At 35.8% G+C, this 17,225-nt stretch overlaps 2 protein-coding genes and 2 long non-coding RNA genes across 4 annotated transcripts in view; 1 reads left to right on the forward strand and 3 right to left on the reverse strand.

Moving 5' to 3' along the window:
• Positions 1 to 2,707, forward strand: part of LOC136236561 (uncharacterized) — a 5,462-nt gene extending 2,755 nt beyond the window's left edge. The window contains exon 2 of the long non-coding RNA XR_010692173.1: positions 2,490 to 2,707. This is a non-coding gene — a long non-coding RNA (uncharacterized lncRNA). The remainder of the gene's footprint in view (positions 1 to 2,489) is intronic.
• The window catches only part of LOC136236543 (uncharacterized), a 7,802-nt gene extending 1,005 nt beyond the window's left edge, over positions 1 to 6,797 (reverse strand). The window contains exons 1-6 of the mRNA XM_066026732.1: positions 6,170 to 6,797; positions 4,555 to 4,821; positions 3,206 to 3,322; positions 2,626 to 2,673; positions 1,616 to 1,669; positions 2 to 103 (exon numbers count right to left, since the gene is read on the reverse strand). Of these exons, the coding sequence (XP_065882804.1) occupies positions 2 to 103; positions 1,616 to 1,669; positions 2,626 to 2,673; positions 3,206 to 3,322; positions 4,555 to 4,821; positions 6,170 to 6,700 (1,119 nt within the window). The 5' untranslated portion in view covers positions 6,701 to 6,797. The remainder of the gene's footprint in view (position 1; positions 104 to 1,615; positions 1,670 to 2,625; positions 2,674 to 3,205; positions 3,323 to 4,554; positions 4,822 to 6,169) is intronic.
• Positions 6,798 to 10,972: 4,175 nt separating this feature from the next.
• On the reverse strand, positions 10,973 to 13,396 carry LOC136236248 (uncharacterized). The gene is made up of 3 exons (XR_010692043.1): positions 13,170 to 13,396; positions 11,525 to 13,028; positions 10,973 to 11,473 (listed from the first exon to the last, which is right to left on the reverse strand). It is a non-coding gene; the product is annotated as an uncharacterized lncRNA (long non-coding RNA).
• A 786-nt stretch (positions 13,397 to 14,182) lies between these two features.
• LOC136236821 (proto-oncogene tyrosine-protein kinase LCK-like) lies at positions 14,183 to 15,018 on the reverse strand. The gene is made up of 2 exons (XM_066027053.1): positions 14,686 to 15,018; positions 14,183 to 14,620 (listed from the first exon to the last, which is right to left on the reverse strand). Exons 1-2 carry the CDS (start codon positions 15,016 to 15,018, stop codon positions 14,183 to 14,185), a joined length of 771 nt encoding a protein of 256 aa, XP_065883125.1.
• Positions 15,019 to 17,225: the final 2,207 nt, after the last annotated feature.

Here is a 17,225-nt window from a genome sequence, read left to right on the forward strand (position 1 = left end):
CCCGAGTTACATCTTGTTTATCTAAACTAGCCCACTTTGTTGTTAGGGAGTTAGTTGGCTTAGTATATTCTTCATAGACCTCCACATAAGAATAATCGTCATTCTGCAGGTGATGCCAATATTGCATGACTAGTTGTGTGAATTATTTTGCATAATAGTGAGTGGTGAAATGTACCATATTACTAATAATATTAGTTTGTATTTACAGTTTGCTATAATCAGTCTATAAAAAATAGAAAAGGTCACTTCAACAAATAGAAAAGGTCACTTCAAAAAGAAAATTCTAATTATTCAGTAGTTAAATACTATGATTGATGTTCTATCTAATCATTGTAATTTTGATATGTGTGGTTAAATGCTGCACCTTCAATAGTAGTTGCATCACAATCAATTTTGAAAATAAGGGCTTTGCCACGATATATCAATATAACAAGGTGGTGATATGATATGATATTATAATAGCTAATCAGTTATATTGATGGTTGCACAATAGTGGCACCGCCTTAGTATAATGATGTGGGAGAGGGCAGACATACAGTATTTGGCATTTAATTAAGTTATGTGTTGATGGTGTAGTGTGGTAAACAAGCCAGCCCCAAAGTAAACTGAGAGGTTTTAAGGTTTCTGTGTAGTGCCAGTCACTTGTCTCAACTATAAAGCAGTTTTAAAACCTGATAAACAAGAGTAACTTTTGCTTGTGGTATACATCCAAGTTAAATTTCAACTTATAATGAAGAGTATGTATATGTTTGTCTTGAAAATGTTACAGTTAGTTCTATACCGTGATATATGTTCATATCGTGATATAAACCTTGGTGATATATGATATAGAGTTTTTCTATATCGTGGCAGCACTACTTTCAAGCATCGAGTGGTGAATAGTTGCTGCATCGATTTTATGGACTAAGGTATAATTATGGTATTAGCTGACATTGCATGAACACTGCTATTCATGTTAAATTACAAGGTATATTAATTACAATACCATTATTTAAAATAGCTATGTACCACTTGTAATTTAAAATACGTTGATATTGAAATTGTTATACTTGTTGAAATAATTACGGTAAACATACAGTCATACCATGCAGTAGCTAAGTAGGTGATTCAAATTTTTAAAAATGATGACGTTGCTGTTTCCTCAATCACAACTTACAAACAACACTCATTACTTATTTTCCTTTTTACCATCCACTATTAAATTATGGAACACTTTGCCAGAAGTTGTGGTCAATCAGCCATCTATAAACTGTTTTAAGGACATTTTGTTAAATCATCTGAATTTACTTTGATTTTGTTTTGTATCTGTGTGTTATACTCCTTGATGGAGTCCTACACAGTAATAAATAAATAAATAAATAAATAAATTCTCTTTGAGCCATGTACAGAAATGAAACACACATATGCAAGCAAATGTGCAGGCAAACAACATAGTATATATGTTTCAATAATTTAGTACTAACTTTATTAAGTACGGAATGATTAATGTTTGTTTGTGCTATCTATGCAATTTTTTTGCTGATACGTACATGCAGTCACAAAAATATTATTATGTATGCTCAGACATATTCCAAACCATGCATGCATGTATACAATATGACGAAACTTCACATACTTTGCCAGCTAGAGAGGTATATGTTGAATTTGAAGTTTGCCCAGGTTGTGGTTTCTATAAGATATATATACGCATACCCATAAAATAAAACTTATAAAAGCAATTATACATTTTGGCACAATTTGTGTAGTATGCATGGGACATGAATCTTGTGCTGATTTAAAACTACTCAAAGAAACTGTGTCTTCTATATCAAAAATACATAGTGATGTACAGATTAATCAATTAAATCATTTTTAATATGCAGTGTTGCTAATATGCACAGGCTTAATTATTAGTTTCTCATCTTCGCCTGCATCACCGTTTTTCTTACCTCATAAGGTTTTTTTTGCACCACTGGTGGCTTAGTGCAGCCATCCAACACCTTTAAAAGTTGGTACCTTGCTAGAGTAGTCTATAAACTGCATTCTGAGTCATTTTAGCTAGCTAATTCAGCTATCTAGTTAATAAAAAATTAAAATCTACCCTCCCGTGGGACATTTTGAATATAGGAGGATGAGAAACTAATAAGTAAGTTTACGTAGCCTTATTATTTATTTTTAATATGCAGTGTTGCTATTAGCAGATCTAACCCTGACATTTGGATTCAATTATGAAAAAATACTGGCAAATCAGTAAATATTCAGAATGCATATATGTATCAGTATCTACTCAGACAATTCAAAAAGTCAGATTAAGACATTAAGACTCTTACGTACGTACGTACATCTTATTGTTTTGTCTAAAGACAGTCAGCATGATGGATAAAACCCAAAGAAAAATTGGTGATTGCTTTATTATTTATAAAGCAAGTATCAGTCTCACTATCCATATAAATTAATATATGCAACTGTGATGATGTACTTGTTGAAATCCATCTATTTATATTTTTCAGACCACTCTGACTATTTGAATGAGCCTAGCAGACTTTAGTTGCCGTAAGGATTAGATCTTCTGCTAATGATATGATCCAGTATCGATTCTATACAGCAAATATCCACGTACTCAATAGCTACATTTACAATACTTACAGTGTTTATTTTGAGTGGCTTTTTATTCTGAGACTGTGAAGTGACATCCTATACAGCATATAAAAATGAACATGTACACTTATGTAGAGCTAACCGGTAGTCAGATTAGTACTCACATGGACAATTAACAAATGTTAAAACATGCACATTATTTTTACATGTACAGTGAAACCTCATTAATAGGGCCACCTTTGGGACCCACAATAAGTGGTCCTATTAGTGAGGTGACCTTATTAATGAAAGCCTCAATAATCCAGCCATAAACAAAGTGGTCTTATTATCAAGGTTTTCAATAAATTAACACCTGGCTATAGTTGCTGTAACAGCAATATACGTATACTACATCTGGACTTTCTGGACCTGGCCACTATAACAAGGTGGCCTTATTATTGAGGTGGCCACTAAGTGAGGTTTCACTGTATATGCAATGATATAATATAAATAATAGTAAAACAAATATAGTTTAAAATTTCTGTGCCAGATCTCTTCAATTTTAACTTAACATTATGAATATGAATATACTGAGACATGCATCTAGTTGACTACCTTGTAACTATCGTACATCAAAAAGAACACTCACTCTGTTTACGGCATTTTGAGGAACCATGTACTGATTGTCATCTTCAACATAATCATTGTTGCCCACTTGCATGCCACCCAATTTGAACTGAAAACTGGGAGTACAGCTATTTGTTCCCTTTAAAAAACAAAATTCAAATTACTACTTTAAAAATACACTTACAGTGCATTATCATTACAATGTTCCACAATAGAACCTCAAACACTCCCTAAAAAGGACACCCCAACATGGACACGTGATTCCCCAAGTGTCAAGATCCACTGCATGTAGATCTGATATAATAGCCATGAAAATACATTATCAGTTGTGTTTGCTCCACATTAGCTTTGAGTTTGTATCACATGAAAATTGGTCTCAAAAGCACTAAGTGTACATTAGGATTGGGAAGTATTTCAATAAATGTCTGATGTTTCCTAATCAAGTGTCTCTACAGTTTGTGCACGCTGTATTGCTAACCATGGTATACGGTAGTTCATAACTTTCTAGCAGACGTTATGTTAGTAAACTGATTCTCAGTGAAATCAAACACTCATGAAATAATTGTCAGCAGTGTTGGCAAGTTACTTTTTAAAGTAACATATTACATATTACTTGCAACTGAACTATTTAGTTACAGTTACATATTACCCATAAAATAAAGTAACTATAATAATATTACATATTATATTACTTTGTGTCTACAGCCTTAAGCTGTCACATGTGAAACTACTACCTTATCATGTGACATGATTGCGTTGTTTGACAATGTGCAAATCTTGGTTATAAGTAAGGATCTGGTGAATAAGCTTCATTCAGTAGGCTTCATTACTTTGTTGTGGCTAGGCGTTATACTCAGTGGATTACTAACGAGATTAGTATTTTCGTTACTTGTAACATTACGTTACAGTAACTACATTACTTAGGTAACGGTTAGAATTGTAAGTAAAGTAACTTGAGTTATAGTACCAGTTTTTATAGCGTATTTCATTATAGTACTTAGTTACCACAAAAGTAAGAATATTACATAATACGTTACATAAGTAACGCGTTACTCCCAACACTGATTGTCAGTGATAAATCAAGCACTTTTATCGACATTACAGACTTTTCATATTATCTGGTTGTGTTTCAATTTCCCATGCAACATTGCATTAAATAGTTTGTGCAATAATTGCATGAATATCGCCTAACCCTAGCATATATAACCACTTTTGTACAGGAACTGTATAGGAAAAATTCATGCATGTATGAATCAAATGTCTGTGTTGTTTTGCTAGCTGGATACATCTTATAATATAGCTGTTATAATATGCATTTTAGTAAATAATCTTGACCATAATATAATCATGCATGATGGGGCTTGATATTACCTGATTTGCCATCTCATATTCTTGATCATCTCTGGATGAATTTAGTCTTTCTAGTTGGTTATTCACAGTATCCATCGCTTTACTTAACTGCTGTGACAAATTTGTAACTGTTTCTTTAAGTTGCTTTACATCGCCCTTTACTGTCTTGACATCACTTTCGATATTGACTAGCTGACCACCTTTTTCTTTACCTTGAATCCCTTCCAGTATTTTAGGTAAATCTGATAGGTTGTCTGTGGCTACACTCAGTTTTACCATTGATGTATTCTGTGATTGATGAAATAAGGAAATGTTCTAACCATGCAGCAATAATTATACAGTAGGTAAATTTTCACTTTCAGTGTATTCACATTGGCTTTAATACGTAATTTAACTACATCACATATACGTATACATTACTAAGTATACATGCATGTACCACTTTTCACTGTACTGGCTCAGGAATGTTAATGAAATATATGCACTACGCATGCATGCTTTAACGACTGATAACTGCATATATCTCATTAACTCAAGATATTTCTCATTCCTAAAAATTGTCAGATTTCTTCAATGTCCTATTTACATAGCACTCTCTCTACTATAATATAGTCACACTTGTTGAGATCAATTGTGGGATTAAATTTGTAGTGTTCAGCTGGTGTTGTTACATGTACATTCGAATCTTCACTATACCCATTTCTATTGTGGTACACTATCAAAATTCACAAGGCCTGATATAGAAATACACTCACGGCACAAGCCAGCAGTTTTGCAGTAAATTATATTGGTTGGAGTAAACTTGGTTGCTGACTTCTATTATCATAGCATCATTGCAGAGTTAGTACAGCATGAGCCTGCACTATACTGGTTGAGTTTCTACCAATTAAGTATTATAGAAGATTGCGTGCACTGTAAAAAATAAGTAGTGAATACTGTGGAAAATAGCAAACATCACTGTACATTTTTAGTGACCATCACTATAAAAATTTGTAGTGACACTCACTATTTGCCACAGAATTCACTACTTAAGTGTACATTAGAGTTGGAGAAAAAAAATAGATGGATGTATATAGGGATCACCGATGATGATCAATGATTTGAGACAAAGCTGCATGTACAGCTGTGATGCATAAGCTTATAAACATTGTTCATCAAATTATACAGGCTGGTTTGGAGAGTTAAACACCAATTTGTGCATGGTAAGGACATGCACGGATTGATGGAAATAAAGCAGTGCAATGGTATATATATATATGCTCACCTTGCTCGGTTTACCTAAATGTTTTCTGTATTCCTTTTGACCGGTTGGATTAGCTATGCTGCTGCATTGCATGATTTGGATTGGTTTTGTAAAATCTGGTCAGGGTAATATGTGCTTAAATTTTTTAGCTTAGTGGCATTTCTGTTGTATGTATGTTGCTGCATGACTTGCTTTCTTTGCAACATGATTTAGCCGGCTTGCATGAAGCAACAGCAGCTACATGAGTATTTGCTTTAGTGCATACATGGATTTTTTGTATAATGTACTCAATGCCATGCCATACCAGTGCAGCATGCATGCATGAGTTTACTGCAACTCTAATGCCATGCATACTGAATCATGCTATAGACATTAATTATATAACTTACTGACCCGAGGCAGTGATGGGGAATTCTTTTTACTTTGATCTACGGTCAAGTTGTGTGTCGGCACCGCGTCATCTGCATCATCAACACTGTTCGATCTGGAAATCTCCCGTAAGGCTGGGAGCGTCTGGCGCCTACCACTGCGAGGAGACGGTCGAGGAGAATTGCCGCCAGGTTGAAGTTTGTTGTTCCTGCGATTACGACACGGTATGGTAGGCTTAGGCGAGGGCTTCGGCAACTTTTCCTTCTCTTTTTGTAGTTTATCTGCCAAACTTTCATGGCCTTTATGTTGATTTTCATTCCTTAATGCTTGCACAAACAAATCGAAAGCTGTTTCACCCTTTCCTAAAATAATTTTCAACAACTTGCAGTTCTTTTCGTAAGACGCCTCATGAGTTTCGAATAAACTGTGATATTCTGCTACTGTTAACAATCCAATATTGTTCAGTTTCGGTAACAAATACTGCAGCTGAACATTGATTGCTATGTCATCTTGGAGAGTTTGCAGTATCCTACTAAGATTAACATCAAGAGCCATAGGTTAATCTAATCGAAAGCACAATTAGCTACCTATATCGTATAGACAGTCGATCATTATACAGTTGCTATATAGATGTCTACTCGTTGTGTGGCTATAAATTCTTAACAATATAGTGACATGCAACCACAACATCCTGTATATAGTGTGAAGATTTCACAATAAAAGGATATAATCAAACCACCATATGAAAACACTGAAACATTTAACACCTCAGCCTGTAAAATTTAATATAGTTATATAACCATAAAATTTCCCTACAGCTATGCTGCCAAATGATATAATTACATAACAAAAATCCCCAATGCAGTTACCTCAATGATACCATATTTATGTATATAGCAATTTTATAACTGCTTTCATTCTGTACTACATGCATGCATGCATGCAGGCTCACCTCAAGTAATACTTGCAACCACAAATTAATCTACTCTCTGTAAGCTATAATTACAAAATAAATACATGCACTGTCTCAGACTCCCAGTGGTATATATAGCCTTCCTAAAGGTAATATATATCATTTTTATCAGTTGTGTTCATATCATGGTGGTTGCAACTAGATAGTGCATGGACTTGCTAAGACAAGTCATTCTCATCCAAGTAGCATAGCTATAGGTACAATGTGAAATATGCAAGCGACTCAGTGGCCAGCATTAAACATTAGAAGACGTATTTCAAGGCTCACAATCCTGTACCAATGACTTCATAATTTAATATCATTAGAAATACCAACCTACATCACAACCACCACCACCACCCATTTAACTAGATTCCAACATCCTTTTCACTTTAACATACCTACTGCTAGATCTAATCATTATCATAATAGTAACTTTTTAATAATTAGTAATTGTAACATACGTATTGTAACCTGCTGTTAATTGTAACATACGCACTATAACTTGACTGTTTGTAATTAGTAGCTGTATATGTGTACTGTAACTTACTGTTTATAATTAGTCATTGTAACGTACATACCATAATTTAATTAGTAATTGTAACATACGCACTATAGCCAACTTTTTTTATGTAACACATACCGTAACTTTTTGTTCACAACTAGTAATTGTAGCATACGTACACTTATTGAGTGTAACATGCACTGCACTATTGTTGATTTTGCATCCTAGGCACACCAGCTGTGCTGTCTGCCTAGTAATTAATAATAAAGAATAAAGCTAGTTAATGTGTGATGATGCATGAAGTCTGAGTCAGCAAGTTTTTGGTTGGCTTCTGTTGGTGCTGCTACAGTTGCCAGCAGCTTGTAGTTCTAAGACGTATACGTATTATATTGAAGTATATATTATAACAATAACATAACTAAGAACACAATTCTGTTGTACCATAAAACTGATGTCTCTATAGAATTGCAAGTTCAACTTAGCAAGAAAAGACAGTGACTTTCTGCTTATAGTATATGATTATTCTTCTGGTGCCAGTATACTATGAGTGGTTGTTGGATTATAGTTTAGGTAGTCCTCAGGCCTCTCTGGTGGTTTATCCACCCTGCATGAGAATTTGTTAATGTTTATGGCTATAGTACTACGAACACTTGCTTTCATGGTTTCATAGATGGTGCTATATGTGTAGTTATACTGGGTGCTAGAATGTAGAGTTCAGGGTATCGTGGGTAGATGACCATGCAGTTCAACACTTATTCCAGTGTTGTGCAGTTATACTTAATGATCATCTACATGAATATATATATGTGGCCTAATAAATGTGCACTCATAACTATTATGCTTAACATGGTGCACAAAAGGTATAATAGTATAGAGACCTCTCCCTAGCCAGGTCCAAGCGTAAAAAAAAGGAAGTAGAATGACTGCAACTCAATACAGTAACATTCCAACTGTGGATGTGATCGTACACGACTCACCAGGCCAATAATTTGGTTTATATGAGTTCTGCTATAGATAAATATTAATGCAAAGGGCCAATCTAGCTACAGTGCGATGCATGCACAGCTATTGCCTATCAGCACTGGAGTACTTGACAAGTCTGTGGAGGCGAATCCTCCTGGGGCAGGACAAGGCTCACAGACAGAGACTGGAGAACCCAAAGTTCTACAGCAACATAGCACAGTTGGCTTTCCCAGTTGACACCAAGTTCCCCGTGCACATTGGATAGACTGGAGCAATGTGACTAGAGTTTCTTTTTCACAAAACAACAACAGCACTTGGCACTATGCATTAAACCTTGCATGGATTATCAAGGTAAACTACTTTAAATAGTTTTAATAACACTAAATTGTTGTATACATAACCGACAGAAATGGCAATGTTAGAAGGCTGTACTGTAAATCTACATTAAACTCTATAATGCTGAAAATTCAATTCTAAAAAATGCTTCAGTTCAGATTCTGTTTATCAGTACTTGTATGTGCATGGAAGGGAATGAGTCTACCCATGGAAGGGAATCTAGGCAAGTGCTACATGAGGCTATAAATACGTATTAGTTTATCTTTTTCCACGACATGCATTATTCGTTGATAACAATTTGCAATATTGCAAAAATGTACCAATGATACTTAGTCTAACATTATGTTTAATGTTCCAAAGGAACTATTATGCTCAAAATTGTCCCAGCATAATGGGCCATTGCCTAGTCTTGATGCATAGAATAGCTACCAGAAATGATTAACACATCAGTCTAGACCCGATTACTCGTTATTAGCAGGAATGATGGAATGTACAGCTGTTATTTCTTTATTTATTTGACAGCACAGTTGATGTGATGTCAATAGGATTGGTATATATAGAAGGACTGCATAGCATTAAGAAGTGAATTGTACCTGATTAAATTGCACTTCAGCATAATAATTATAATGACTCATCTTGTTATTTAACTATGCTAATAACATAACACCTGACAACAAAACTAAAATTATCTAATAGAGCAATCAGTGGATAAAGAACCAATTTTAGCAGTTTTGAAAACTCTGAAACAAAGCCAGAGGCTTTAAGATCCTCATGCGTGATCTTTATAAGCTAAATGACTTGTAAAGTTGTACAATCACAAAAGCTGATTTTTAAATCCACAACCTATCAAGACAGCTAGGTTTTTAATATGTTTGTTCGCTAGCACAATTAAGTTACTATATTACGAGAGAAGCCCTAGAGCTATTGTCATCTATTATTTGCAATGTATGCTCACTGTTTTAGATACTAATAATACTGCATTATTATTCTTTCTATGATTCTAATTTGTGCATGTTCAGTCAACAAATAACTGAATAAGCATGACTTGCTACCAGGTCAAATCTCTGTATGGATTTTTTTTAAAACCTCATGATCATTGTCGCAACATGCGTACTTGTTCTTAATCAAGTACATAAATGTGGTTCATATTACCCACGTACTCTCTAATAAAACAGTCAGTTTTTTGTAATAAAGCATTTGTATATATATATATAAAGAAAAGTGTTATAAACTTAATATTTTGAGCATGATGTCATCATAGATAATATACGTAATAAAGGATTGGCAACGCGCCTATTAAACCTGTAGTGACGTCACGTACAATCCTCGTTACGGTTCGTCATCCAGTTAACGCGCCCTCTCACCCGTTGCTAAACGCACTAGGCTACTTCATTCCTTGTACCGTAGCAGGGTACTACTGAGTAAAGACGTAAAGCTTAGTTCAAACGAACGTACAACTACTAAGGTGAGTATCTGATGTAATAAAATAGTGGAACACACTGTCAGTTTTAACCCAGCGCAAGATAAGGCCCACTGCTTCATGGCTTTTCACAGTTTTGGAGTTTTAACAAGGACACTGAAGTGCTTTTTTCCGAACAATATATAAAGAACTAATCGTAACCATTAGTAGAGTGTCATGCTTTGTTTTGTGTAGGCGTACCACTTACCCAAACTATGGTTTGAAGCTGTTTCATTGTGCTGGGTTTTGGAGTTTTGTCGTGGTACCATGAGGAGAAGCATCAAGTTACTATTCAGCACAAGAGAGCTTAATGTTATGGTGGTGTTATGCAAATATGCATGAGCTCAAATTCAGATGTGGCATTAACCATCAAAGTATGTGAAAATGGGATATAAAAAGTGTAGTGGAACAGAGCATGTTATCAACATGAAGGAGCTGTTGGTGGTAAAGAGTAGTGTATCGTGACTTCAAGCTTAGACAGGGAATGATGAGCTTATCTATAAATGTAGCAGCTCACAGCAAATACCATCCACTGGATATCAAGTGACGTCCTTGTGTTTTGCCACAAAAATAGACATTCCCTTCAAGTGCTGGAAACTAATGTGGACTAAGTCTAGCTAGTTCACTTTGTTATAATAACTGATATAAACAATGGACACATATTATACTAGTTATCTGAACTCCTAGGCACCACCTGCAGCTCAGATACCTGATAACTGAAGTTTGTACAAAATCTCTTTACACAATGTTAGTCAATTGCAAAGTATGAAAAATAACTTCTCTAATAGAACACTCGCTACTCTAATAGAGTATTCAATTTTGACATACAGGTTTGGATAACTGAGATTCCACTGTACACCTGTAGAGCATTTGCCAGTAGGTCCCACATCCCAGTGTATAGCAGTCAAGGTAATCATGACTGTGTTACATTCAATGAACTCAAGCACTAGTAGTAGTATTCATATCAGATAAAACACCAGCAACATCACAACCCTCAGAGTCACAAATGACATGGGACTCTCACACACAATCTCATAAAGAAATCTTAAATTCTGAACTCTGGAATCACACAAAATCAGTGAGGCTTCCAGGTCCAGGATGGCTTGGAGTTAGCTAGATAAATGACTGATGGATGCTCCATTGATTGATCAATGCAAAGCATACCTGCATCTCCATTGAGGCTGTCGGCTACTCCATTTTGTGCTATAATAGAAGTGTGAAATCCAAGTAAAACCTAGATAAAGATTTATATTATTGAAATTCTAACAAACACTAGAAATCCCTAAACATAACACAATTTAGAGATGTTGGTTGAGAGGTCTGTCACTCAGTGAAATTTTGTTGATCAAAGTTCAGAAATTTGTCAAACGATTACTTTTTTCAGATACTTTCACATACCTAAAACAACAGCCATTGTGAGATCTTTCATGTAAATATGGCCCCTTGGTATGGTTTCCTACAAACAATTAGCCCCAGACAGTGTTGGGAAAGTTACTTTGAAAAGGTAACTAGTTACATATTACTTACAACTGAACTATTTAGTTACAGTTACATATTACCCATAAACTATAATAATATTACATATTATATTACTTTGTGTCCACAGCTTTAAGTTGTCACGTGTGAAACTACCACTTTATCACATGACATGATTGCGTTGTTGGACAATGTGCAGATCTTGGTTATAAGTAAGAAGCTGGTGAATAAGCTTCATTCAGTAGGCTTCGTTACTTCGTTGTGGCTAGGCGTTACTCAGAGGATAACTAACGAGATTAGCAATTTTGTTACTTGTAGTAATAATATTACATAATATTAGACTCGTTACAGTAACTATATTACTTAGGTAACACGTTACATTTGTAAGTAAAGTAATTTGAGTTATATTACCCGTTTTTATAGCGTATTTCATTATTACTTAGTTACCACAAAAGTAATAATATTACGTAACGCGTTACTCCCAACACTGGCCCCAGATATAAAAGGAAATCTCATCATTGAAATTTGCTTACTGCACTATTTAGTTGTTCACTTTACATGGTCATAGCACACAGTAACAGTTGTCAACAGCACATGCACTATAAAGATAGCTGAATTTCGAGGATTTTCTGAGTGACTGACCCCTGGCATTGGTGACCCTAGTCACCCACGCAATACGACACACATGTGAACAACACAACAAAAACAGAATGGAGTGTTCAGTGAACTCTTGTCCTCCACCACACACATACACACAGCCTAAGCCGGCAGCTGTACCTATTGTCACCCAAAAAAAACCAACACTGGGATGCCTGTGCACCACTCAGGCACTATAGTCTTGTGCAGAATCCTCCTGGGACTATATAGATCTCACAGGGAGAGGTCGCAGAACCCAAAGTTCCACAACAACCACTAAGTTGAGACAAGGACAGTGAGGCAGCATAGCCAAGTGGCTAGAGCACTAGCCTGGTAATTGAAAGGTTCCAGGTTTTTTGAAATTTAGTGTTTCCTTGAGCAAGAAACTTTGTTCACACTGCTCCAGCTGTATACAGTTGGGGACCTGGTGAGCTGTCACAGCAACATCAATGGGTACCTGGCGTTTACTGGGGAAGCAAATTCCCAATATCCATCTCGAGCTCTCCATTAAAAAAAACATTGCCACTGGATATATAAGGTATTTGCTGCTGAAGCCCTAAACGAGCATACAATCCACATAAATCCTGGTTTACATAGTCCATCCTTATTATGACCTACTGTAGCTGGCTACCAGGAGCGCATCGAATCCTTGATAGAATTCGATGCTCATGTGAAACGGTAAGACTCCACGACTCACCAAGTTGCTGCCGCGCCCAAAATCCGCTGGTTGATAGCTCGCTACGATCGATACTGGTTACATGAGTAGTTCCTCTCTGTTACTGGATAGCGAAATAACAGCACTGGGAACGATAAAGCGGAGCATTCATGTCGGGTAGCCGTATCTATGACAATAGACGCGCATAAGTTACATAATAAGTCACGCGACCGTAACGAGGATTGTCTAATAGTTGCTATGCGCGTTGCCAATCCTTTATTACGTATATTATCTATGCTCACATGACAGCATAGTTAAATTGTTAGCTATCTATATATGAGTAAAGAAAGCTACATCCCTTGTACAGCGCGTACATACAACTTGCAGTTGGAATTTCATTTTAAACATACTGTTAACTATTGATAGTGCTATTACAGTAAATAGTACTAGTGAGCTATCCTCCAGTCTATAATTATGCTAGTGTTGTTTTGTTCCAACAAAATTTAATGGTCCGGTGGCCTAATAACAAACTTCTGAACTATGTATATTCCTGCATTGCCTCTTGTGTGAATGAGGAGGCCCAACAGTACCATAGCACATGGTTGGCATTTTCATGTTTTATAACTTTAAATTTTAGTCGATTACACTTTGCTTAAAAGCATTTTTGAAAGTTAAAAACCTATTATCAACATTTATGAGGCCACCCATGAACCAGGAAAGACTTTAACCCAGAAGCTTTATAAACAAAAAAAAAGTGATAATCAAAAACATAATAATCCTATACAACAGTGCATGCTTTACTTAAACAACACACTTCATGGTAAAAAGTACATAAATATGTTGTGGTACAAAACGATGTGCAATGATAAAATATAAACATGATGAACAATCAATTTTTACAAATAGACATGACCCGGTAAAAAGTTTGCAATTTGCTATTATGCTATCAACGTACAAAAAACAACTGGAATAGTTTTAAATGGCTGTCTTCTGTGCATGATAATGCATATTTACAAAAAAGTAATGTGAAATGATTTACTTAGAGTACATGCATGTCATATGTCTTCACATTCAGAGCCGCTGCTTGTAGCTTCCCGTGAACTCTTACTGTGAAGATCCTTTAACTGTTGGTACACAGTAGAAAATGAGGGCCTACTCTTGGCATGAGATTTAAAGCAAAGTTTCATTACTTCAAACACTTCACTAGGACATCCTCTAGGCTGGATCATTATTTCACATTTCTGTACAGCATCTTTCACTTGTATGTTGTCCATGTTAGGATAGGGAGTACTACCCTGACAGAAAATCTCAGAAAGAAGGACAGCAAATGCCCACACATCAGAATTGATGCTAAATTTTCTTTTCTGCAAAAGCTCAGGGGCAAGCCATGTAATTGGAAGGCTCATGGTAACTCCACGTGGTGGGGTATAGCTGGATTCTCCAGGCTTGAGACACCTTGCTTTGCTGAAAGCACCAATCTTGCACATAAATGGCTGTCCATTAATACATTGCGAGCTTTCAGGTCACAATGTATGATACCACAGCGTCCTAGCTGAACCATGCCATTGGCTATATTAGCTGCCACTGCCAGTAACTGTGATGTACTGAAAGTGTTGGTCTTGGATCTCAGGAAGCTCAGCAAGTCGCCATTTTCTGCATACTGAAAAATCAGAGATGGAGAACTATTCATGAAGGAATCAATCAAATGTATGACATTGGGGTGGGAGATGTGCATTAAAGCATTAGCCTCTTGAGTAAATACTTCTTTGGAGACTTTTTTGATGGCCACTTTTGATCCACTCCTCTTGTTGACTGCCAACCAAAATTCACCATTTTTTCCACTTGCTAATTTTGTTCTTCTATGTAGTCGTCCTAGAAAAGTAAATGCCATATATCAAAAATGTCATCCCTTTATATAAGATCCCTGATTTATAAATTACTGTTTACTAATGCTGTTGTATTATGACTATCACATCAAAAGCTTTTACAACCAGTATACTATATAATACCCCTGATCTCACTTATTTGCTTAGTTTGGCAGTAGCATGGAGAATATTGAATCCATACAGGTGTGTCAAGCTACATAAAACTCCCAGAATATGTAGAAATGTTAAGAGTGCATTCCCAAAAGAGAAAGATTATTTTTACTGTGAGAAAGTGCTTAATGAGCAAATTCACATTGTCTGTCAGCTAGCAGTAGTTATTAGTTAAAACATCACAATCACTTGTTTGAATCTGTTCTGCTTGACTGGCTTAACATAGTGGTATTCATTTGGCCTGTCTAATATATATATGATATATATATATGACAACATAACATGTATTCCCTTGATATCAGCCAAACTTACAGTAGCTTCCAAAGTCATGTAGCCTTGAGGACAAGCCTACATATATAAGAAGTATTTGTAAAGAAGAATAGACTGAGATATTTGATTCATTGCTTTATTGCACTTGACAGGTTACAAATATCCCAGGGATTTTTTTGTACCTATCAAGTTTTTCTAGTGCACACACATAAACGCGCGCACACAGCACACACGTGTATACATATTGACATACTATCACTTGTGAACACGAACACAATATATAGTACACAATACACTCACGGTGTTATACGCAGTAGCATAAATGTATTCCTCATTCTTGACCATGATGGAACATTGTTCAGTTTTCTATTGTGAGCACAAGAATTAGGTTATACACAACGCATAAATAAAAATTGATAATTACGCACACATACTTTAGTTGTTGGTCCCGCAACTGCAACATAACGTTGATCAGTTTCAATGTAGTCATTACCCACAGCAGAAATATATGTGCCATTGTCATCTTCTGATGGGCTGGTCACAGGTATAGGCTGTAGTGAGGGCATTTTCATCTGGTAAAAAAATCAATGCAAACACTAATATCTGTTTTGATATATAATTTATATGAGCGCACATGCATCATAACAGCCACATCTTCATGTCTTTTAGGGTGCTTTATTACTAGTAGACAGCCTCAAATCAAATCTTATTGTATATATATATATATATATAATAGAGTGATTTATAGAGACATATCGTAAATGGGGAAAGTTTCACTGGGCAAAAATTTCACGGTTAAGGCTTACTGAGACTATTCGTGGTGAAAGTTTCGCAGTAGAGCTTAAACATAGCAATATAGTACACTGTAAATTATTGATTTAACGGAGAAACTTTTGCGGTTTAAATTTACTTTGGAACCACGAAAAGTGCGAAACTTTCGCCCAGTGGAACTTTCCCTGTTTACGGACTGTAAGCTACTATACAGTGCATGATCTAGAGTCCTACTGTAATAATAAGCAGCATACAAAAATATAGCATGAGAGCCTATAGCTTAGCTATACTATATTATGATCAAAAGTAAGTATGTTTGCATGCATATAATAAATATGTCACCTCTGTACACATATAGTCAGAGTGTAAACTATGTATTCTGAATATCTTCAACCACAAACTGTAAGGATTTGTTTAAAACTGCCTCCTTCATCTGCTTTATGTCATTTTCCACATGAGCAATACGAGAAGTCAATCTTTGTATTTGATCATTCATATCTGACATGAGAAAGGAATTACTCTGCAGAGGATTGTCATCTTGGACTGTCAGGATGTACGTAGTTCCATCAACTTCCTGAAAAAGACCCATGCATGATTAGGCATGACTAGCTACCATTCACCCACTATCATTGTAAAACCCACATAATTATAGTCCACCTAGTGTTGATCCAATATATTATCAAAACTATACCCAAACCTTCCACTATAATACAGTTCTCTTCAACTCGAGCTTCCTGTATAGCTAGTCTATGTGTATACGTAGTTGTACTCAATTAGCTAGCATAAACCGCAACAGCTCAGTATACCTTTTGAATGTTCTGTTGCCTTGGAGGAGGAGGGGGCGGACCTTTCTTATACGAGTAGCACGGGGAAGTGGCTCAGGTTGATTTAAGTCCCTGGACTCTAGGTTCTCTTCAAGAGCTTTATAATTGGCTCGTTCACGCAACAACTTCTTAACCAAGCAACCGTGACCAAGATGATCTTTTTCTTCTTCCAACGCTTCAACGAGCAGGTCAAACGC

Source organism: Dysidea avara, chromosome 10 (genome assembly GCF_963678975.1).
Source record: "Dysidea avara chromosome 10, odDysAvar1.4, whole genome shotgun sequence".
Lineage (NCBI taxonomy): Eukaryota > Metazoa > Porifera > Demospongiae > Dictyoceratida > Dysideidae > Dysidea > Dysidea avara.